The 8,210-nt window shown below is 47.0% G+C and overlaps 2 protein-coding genes across 2 annotated transcripts; one reads left to right on the top strand and one right to left on the bottom strand.

The window, feature by feature from the left end:
- The first annotated feature begins 1,263 nt into the window (after window positions 1-1,263).
- LOC124505957 (ubiquilin-3-like) lies at window positions 1,264-2,841 on the top strand. Its single transcript, XM_047072000.1, has one exon. The coding sequence runs from the start codon at window positions 1,264-1,266 to the stop codon at window positions 2,839-2,841; it is 1,578 nt and encodes a 525-aa protein (XP_046927956.1).
- A 3,887-nt stretch (window positions 2,842-6,728) lies between these two features.
- LOC124505482 (olfactory receptor 52D1) lies at window positions 6,729-7,694 on the bottom strand. Its single transcript, XM_047071442.1, has one exon. It carries the CDS (start codon window positions 7,683-7,685, stop codon window positions 6,729-6,731), a length of 957 nt encoding a protein of 318 aa, XP_046927398.1. The 5' UTR covers window positions 7,686-7,694.
- Window positions 7,695-8,210: the final 516 nt, after the last annotated feature.

Here is an 8,210-nt window from a genome sequence, read left to right as displayed (position 1 = left end):
CAGAAAAGGGGTCAAGTATATAATGGCAAAAGACTGACAGCCTGACATCTTCACAGTTAAAATACAATTACCTCAGAGATCTGACCGACTTTACCTGGGGTCTCACCTGCCTGGAGTGGTCAAAACAGTGCCTTAGAGAGTCACCATTTTCTGCTTTTTCAGCTGAAATATGTCCCCTCCCAAGTGACAATTTCCTTTTCAAATGTATCTTAAATCTAATCATTATTAAGTCATCAAGACCTAGAGTAGAATTACTTTCTCATAATCTCTTTTGTCTCAGCTCTGATCCTCGAGAGTTGAGATCCGACTTGATCTCTCTAAGAACAACTGAGTTCACAAGTTCTTGGGGAACATGATGCTGTTTTTCTTAGAACCATGTCAATAAGTTACTCAGCGTGGTAGGCCTCAGAGATACAAGCTTCCTACAAGCCTCAGATGAGGCCAAATGGACTGGTTATACTTATCTTCACTCTGTTCATTTATTTTTTTTTTTAATTTTTTTTTTCCAACGTTTATTTATTTTTGGGACAGAGAGAGACAGAGCATGAACGGGGGAGGGGCAGAGAGAGAGGGAGACACAGAATCGGAAACAGGCTCCAGGCTCTGAGCCGTCAGCCCAGAGCCCGACGCGGGGCTCGAACTCACGGACCGCGAGATCGTGACCTGGCTGAAGTCGGACGCTTAACCGACTGCGCCACCCAGGCGCCCCACTCTGTTCATTTAGAAACAAGGGAACTTATGGCCTTGACGGGGCCATGGTCCCAGTACAGTAATTTAGTGAATGACAGGTGACTAGAATCAGCACTTCCTGAGCCAGATTCTTAAGCCAGCGCCTTTTCTGCTCAGTTACATTCGTTTACCAAAAACTCGAGAGGTATGATTTTCAACAGTGAAATAAGCTGGTGCAAAACATGTTTCTAGACAGAAACATTTAATTTTTTTCTATTGCTATTTAAGTCAAATTGTAAACAGAGCCAACCTCACACAGGGAGAAGAGACCTCTGCCCTTCCCCCATTCTGGTCTACTTCTCAACTGTGACCTCATCACTGACATCATATTCCCTGAGGCTGGCCCTGGCGAAGGGCTGCTGACACCCTATGAGAGCCAGGTGGCTGCAGGGCTGCATTAGGAGGTGGTGTCCGGAGTTCGTGGGTGAGTGGACGTCCCTGAACACCCATGGTCCCTGCATCCAGGTGTGCTTAGTGCTGCATCTGGGTTTCTACATGACCGCAGGTGGCCCTGCATTTCACGCTTGAGGACATATGGCCCGGGCTAGGGAAGAAGCAGGGGACAGCCGGCTGGTATCTCGTAGGGAGCCATCATCACGCATCATCAGAGTGTCTGTCAAGACCCCACAGGACTGCCAGGAATTTATGCTGGCAGAAAATAGCAGTGTCCACCACTTCAAGAAACAGATCTCTAAACGCCTTCACTATAACACTGACCAGTTGGTGCTCATTTTCACCGGAAAGATCCTCCGGGATCAAGACATACTGAGCCAGCGTGGCATCCTTGATGGCACTATGGTCCACTTGGTGGTGAGGACCCATCTGAAAGGAACTCCGCCTGGTCCCGGAACTCTGCTAGGCCCCACCGGCCACTGTGTGCATCGCTCTGGACCGTCCACCTCGGACAGTGCTGGGATGCTGGCCAGGCTGGGCCGGCTGGCCCGGAGGTCCCCTGATCTGGCTGACTTTCTTGGCCAGATGGCTCAACTCTTAATGGTCTTCTCGGAAGACCCTATGGTCCAAGGCCTGGCAAATGAGAAAGCAGCCAATGCCAGCCATGCTCCTGAATCCTCAAGGCCAGTACAGAAATCTGAGCCAGCTCTTAAGGCTCTGGAAACCTTGCAGAACCCAGCCCGGCAACAGCAGCTCCTGCAGGCAGACAAGTGGGGGCTAGAGGCCTTGAAGGCAGTGCCAGGTGGTGACAATGCTATGCATCCAGTCTGCTCTGATATCCAGCAGCTCATGCTCTTCACTCTGGCCCCATTACTTGCCTCCAAAGGCCACAACCCAAGTTCAGAGGTTTATAAAGAGGAGGTCAATGCTCACAGCAGTACTGACACTACTACCAACATCCCCACAGCCTCAGCACCTGCCAGGCCATTTGCACAAAAGGTCAGTGCAGAAGAGGTTACCCAGGCCAGGAGCGTGGCCTCAAATCAGGCCAATTCAGGATACGGGCCTGGTATGCCAGATGTAAGTTTGGGCCAGGATCTTCTCTTTCAGGATGGTCAGCAGCCCACAGGGAAAACCACTTTAACCGGTCAGCTTAGACCCTCACCCTCTGCCTTGCATAGAACCTTGCATGTCCTGAAGCAGAATCCAGCTCTTCTCCACCAGTTGGCAACTGGAAGCCCCCTGAGACATCACATGCCACTGCTTTCCATCCTGACCAATCCACGAGCACTGCAGGCATTGATACAGATAGAAAAGGGCCTGCAGATACTGTCCAAGGAGGTGGCTGGGCTGAGACCTTACTTATGGGGCCAGGGTAGGCCACACGGGACTAGACAGTGTCCTGAAGCTAAGGCTGGAGGGCAGGGCCAGAGAGCAGACTCCATACAACCCACCTTGGCTGTTCTTCAGCTTCTCCACGCACTGGACAATGCCTGCTTCCAGTCCACTCAATCCTCACTACCCTCATCCCCCCTCACTGAAGGCCTCTACCAGCGAGAACTGGAACATCTGAGGGCCATGGGTTTTACTAATCGGGATGCCAATCTACAGGCCCTTATGGCCACAGGCGGAGATAGTCATACTGCCATTGACAGGATGCTGGGGGTACCGGAAGCCCAGGTGCCTCCAGCTGACGCCCCCAGTGCACCACCTCATTGAGAGGGAGGGAAGGGAAGGGGGAAGGGAGGGGAGAGGAAGTAGCCTATTTTGAATCCTTCCTACTTAGATCGTGTGCACACTTGAACAACTCCCCTCCCTCACTGCCCAAGCCTGTTCTACATTAAAAACATTGCTTGGATCTCATGTGTGGTGTCAATTTGGGGGTATTGTAGGCAAAGAAAATATTGTTTGGGGGAGAGATTGATCATGTTACCTGGTCTTGGGTCTGGGCTGCACCTACTCTCATACCCCTAATCTCAGAGCTTTTTCTAAATTTGAATGTGAGGTGGGGAAATCCTGAGTGTTTCCAGCAACCTAGTTCCCTATCAACATTACCATCATCGTCACAAGCCACCTCTGGTCCAACGCCAGAGTGACTCTGAATGAATCCCGGCTCTGCCCCCTCCCCGCCCCCCCACTCCACTGCGGGAAGCCCCTCTCTCTTTTCATCTTCGGGTCCAGTGTCTCCGTATTACAGAAAACCTGTTCAACCTCCCTCTCAGCTCTGGCTCTTTCCTGCCTGTCTGTGCCAGAATCCTGCTTTAGGAGGTGAACCCCCCCGCCCCCCCACCCCCACCCCAGGCAGGTTTCTTCCCTTTATGTCATAAAATACTTGACTCTGCTGCCTTATCAGACACTGAACTTCTCTCTCCTTTTGTCTCTGAATTTCGTGAAACTCCTCCTCTTTCAATACCCATGTTTCCCCATCCTCTGCAATCAGACACTTACCGCAGTGAGTCATTTCTCCTCTTCCCATTATTTTTTTTGTATGGAGTCTTATATGCAGACCCATATAGCTGCTTTATTTACACTATTTTCTTATCCTTTTTTTGTTTTTGAGTGGTGATTCCTGTGAGTATGCTACACTGATTGATTCTCCATTCACCATTCAGGGAATTTGACTATGTCCTTTGCTGTGGCTCTTACTTCCATGTTTGTGGTTCCTTAATATCTTAGTCCATTTGTACTTTCCTTAGCTTACCAGCCTACCCCTGGGTGTCACAGAGGAACCTCTGGCTGGCATGGTCAGAAAGAGCTCAGCATCCTTCCCTGGGCCCCATTCCTACTCTCAATTCTGGGGTCCTTGTGTCTTAGTGAAAGTCACCAATACTTTCCTAATCCACTCATTGTCTTTGTAAACTGTCATCTGTCAGTGAGGAGATTCATAGTGTAGGCACATGAAGCATGACCAGAAGACCAGGGGTCATATGTAGCCATGCAGCAGGATAGCAGCTGATGAAAGAGAGGTAGGAAGCATATTAGAAGCATTACTTTGGGGAAACCAGCGACTATAGATTCAGAGCCAGCTCCAGGGGTCAACTGACCCTGGGCTGAAAAACAGCTGAATCTCGTGCTTCCTGGGGGCTAGAGAGGAGGGACATCTCTGAGCTACACACTGTGACTTCATTGTTTTGTGACACCCCATGAACCTAGAGACCTGAAGGTTGTGGCCTTCAGGGGCTGTGGATAAAATACCTTTGGGACCACATGACCCACCAACGGTCCTGATACACTTCACTCTATTCTTCACTTCCCTGTGGCACCAGGATGTTAGTCTGAATTTCTGAGATCAGGGATGCACATTTGGTCCCAGGGAAGAGTGAGAGTCTGGGGTGAAGTGTGAGTGATGGGCAAGGCAGTATCCCGAGCTTCTGGAAGCATGCCTCTTCTTTTATCATGTGGAGTCCCATGGTCAGACACCTGAGTGAGGTGGGAAATCTTGACAATAATGTTAATAGTCTTCCTGTGGACTGGACCCTGCTACCTCCAGTTTTATAGAAGCCTATGGACTTCTACAAATCCCCTTCCCCATCTAGGGAACTATTGCATTTTAGCTTCAGGATGATAAAAGGGCCAAAAACAGAACTTTAAGGAGTGGAGCTTGCTGCCAGGGCTGTAGAATCCTCCATCTGTCTATTATCTATCGTGTGTGAAACTTGGACTTCAGTCAGTAATGGGAAACCCTGGGGAAGACACGCCCAGTGCTGTATCCACAGGGTATCTGTCCAGAGTACAGGCTGTAGCTAGACCGACCCCGGTACCAAGGTGTTAGCAGCCGGTTGATCCTGCATCCCCCCTTCTCTTCTATTTTCCACTCTACCCCTGTAAGCTTTCTCCTCGAAGCTTCCTTGAGACCTCAGACATGAAAGGGGAGAATTGTTGATGAATTTGTTGGGGGAGACGAGGGAACACTAGCCTGCAAACTATGTCGGACACATTTGTCCACTCCTGAACTTAAATTTACTTACCAATACCTCAGTCTCCTGTAGCTCTGTGGTACTGTAAGTCTAGCCCCCAGATGGATGCATTTTCAATATTACTATGGGAGTCCAAAGTCCTGAATCCTGGCCCTGCCTTTGATAGTAACTTCCTGGGTTACTGACTCTCTCTTTCTTCTAGGAAAAATGTGAGGTTCACGGCAGGTAATTAGCGTGATGGTGAGCGTTACCTTGTGAGGTAGACCTTTTGATCAGATGAAGCCAGCATCTTAGGGGAGCAGGCATATGGCCCACAAAGGAGCATTTCAGGAACAGAACAGCACTTCCCCTCCACATTCCCATCTTCTGCTCCTTTGTATATATTGTTCTCTGTTCCTGAGATCATTACATCACTGGGTCTCTTTACCATTTACTGCCTCAGAAGATAACAGGTCTTCACTTCCGCTACTATGTGTTTGTGCAGCTGGGCATCCTCACATGTATCTCATACTGAAGAAGGTATGAGATACTGTCCATATAGATGCATAATCTTGGCACTTTTAGCTTCTCTGAATCATAGGCTCTTAATGAAAGATGCTGATAGTAACCATGTTTTGAATTATGGGAAGGAGCAACCGGTGACTTATTTGTGTATTTTAGAACTGAGGTTACTAGGGCAAAGAAGGGCTATTAAAAAAGGCACTTGGATTTTGAGAAGGCCTCTCTGAATTCTTAATGAGGGATAATTTTATGGCTAAAAGGAAAGGGATTTCAAAACAGAAGACCAGAGGAGGAATGGGAGAAAATACAGTTTTAACAGGCACTATTCATATCCCAAGACCTGTCTAAATATTTTAGAGTTGTTATTTGATATAGGTATCATAATAATCCTGTAAAATGATATAATATAAAACCATCCTAAATAAGTTATAAGTTGACTAATAAAGTTCAGAGTGTACATAACGTTCTCATATTTATTGGTTGACCATTTTACATGTCAGGCACTGTCTTAAGTTTTCTGCATTCATTAACTTACTTATTCCTCACCACCGCATTAACAGTTAGATATTAACATTTACTCATTTGACAGTTGGACAAACCAAGGCATAGAGAGATTTAGCATCAGGCTCAAGACCACAAAAAGAGTAAGCAGAGGAACCAGGATTCACACCCAGAAACTCTGACCTTAGACTTTTTGCTCTTCATCACTATCCAAAACATTGAAATCAGACGAATTTACCTAAAATGATCATTTTTTTAAACTTGGACTCACAGAAGAATATTTCCACTATGAAACACAGACTCATTTAAGAAAAGGAATTGACTTGATCTTTAGTAAGTCATGGAAATATTTGCAGGAAAAGAAAAAAAATCAGGAGCATTCTGCACGGGCACTATCGTAGCTACTGAGATATCTCCAAGGTGTGCTTATTCCTAATTGTAAAATTTCCCCAAGAGTAAAAATATTATCATCTCTCTGAGTTATTCAGCGTTGCCCAAAGAGCCTCAAGAATGTGGTGTGTTCAATGTGATTTTTGGTATTTCCAATTCATCCGACCTTCCCTTTGCTTCCACTACTTCCTCTCCTAAAAACACGCTTATGTCATATTAGAGGCCTCCATCCATGTAAATGTACCTAGAACGCTCAGAACCCATTTACTTTCCTTATCCCTAGCCTGTACTCAAATTTCATGTTGAAATTTTCCCCAAGTGAAGCAGCCTCAGAAGTCGGCTCCGAATCTCCTTTGTCCTAGCCCCATAGATGATCGGGTTGAGCACAGGAGGCACCAGCACGTACAGGTTGGCCAGAAAAATGTGCACATTCTTGGGGACTCGGTGCTGGCCAAAGCGGTGGGTGAGGAAGGAGAAGAAGGCAGGAATGTAGAAGACCAGGATGACCCCCAGGTGGGAGCCACAGGTACTCAGAGCCTTGTGCCTGGCATCTTGAGATGGAAGGCGGAAGACAGCATGGAGGATAAAGCCGTAGGAAATGGCAATGAGGATGGCATCCAGACCCATGGCCAGCAGGGCCACAGTCAGCCCATAGACAATATTGACAGTGATGTTGGCACAGGCCAGGCGAGCGATGCCCATGTGCTCACAGTATGTGTGGGCCATGACATGGTGACCACAGTAAGGCAGTCGCCTCAACAAGAAGATGAATGGGGTCACAATGGCCACACCACGGAATAGCCCAACAAGGCTAATCATGCCTATGATGGTATGGTTGAGAATGGTTGTGTATCTCAGTGGGTTGCAGATTGCCACATAGCGATCAAAGGCCATGGCTAGAAGAACTGAGGACTCCAGAGCATAGATAGAATGGACACAAAACATTTGGGCCAGGCATCCACCAAAGGAAATCTCTCCAGCATGCAGCCATAAAGTGGACAGCATCTTAGGCACTGTGGTGGAGCTGAGAGCCAGGTCGGTGAGCGAAAGAAGGCACAGGAAGAGGTACATGGGTGCATGAAGAGCACTGTCTGTCACAATGACCAGGATGAGGGCAGCATTCCCAGCCAGCGCTACCAGATACATGGCGCAGAAGGGGATGGCGATCCAGACATGGGCCCACTCCAGCCCTGGGATGCCCGTCAGGATGAGTGTGCCTGGGAGACTATCATCACTGAAGTTGGAAGCTGACATTCTGCTTGGAAATAAATGCCTCTATCCAAGGGGTCATGGTATTCTGGCCCTGTAATATCAGGTTGTTGGGTCATTCACATAAAATGATGAACTTTCTGTGAAACCATCTTTTTAGGTGGAGAAAAATATTTATTATTATTAACTTGCTCAAGAGTCTTGAAATATGCTATCACATATAGTCTTTTTTTTCTTTATGCTAATTCCTGTACCCATCCATGATGTTTATAGTTCTATATTCCAAGCACCAAACATTTAAGCATCTTTCCAATATGATCCTTCACAACTTACCTGCTACATATCCTGTCCATCATTTATTAGTCTAGTCCACTCATATTGAGGAATATTCCTTCTCTCTTTCATTCATGCTTATAGAATCTTCTGTCTTCATTTTCCCCCTCCTTTCTAAGATTTTTTCTCTTTTTTCTAAGCTTCAGTTAGTTTTTCTGCCTCCCAGAAGACTTTACTTTCTTCTGGTCCTTAATGATCTTTTATTATTATTTTTTATCCTTCAACTACTTTACAAAA

This window comes from Lynx rufus, unplaced genomic scaffold (genome assembly GCF_022079265.1).
Source record: "Lynx rufus isolate CCGP_SWC_20201006 ecotype Redwood Valley unplaced genomic scaffold, mLynRuf1.p SCAF_9, whole genome shotgun sequence".
NCBI lineage: Eukaryota > Metazoa > Chordata > Mammalia > Carnivora > Felidae > Lynx > Lynx rufus.
This window is presented reverse-complemented; position numbering and strand designations above follow the sequence as displayed.

Bases quoted from the DNA above. Each gene is read 5' to 3' on its own strand.
- LOC124505957 (XM_047072000.1), top strand. From the start codon at position 1,264: ATGGCCCGGGCTAGGGAAGAAGCAGGGGACAGCCGGCTGGTATCTCGT.
- LOC124505482 (XM_047071442.1), bottom strand. From the start codon at position 7,685: ATGTCAGCTTCCAACTTCAGTGATGATAGTCTCCCAGGCACACTCATC.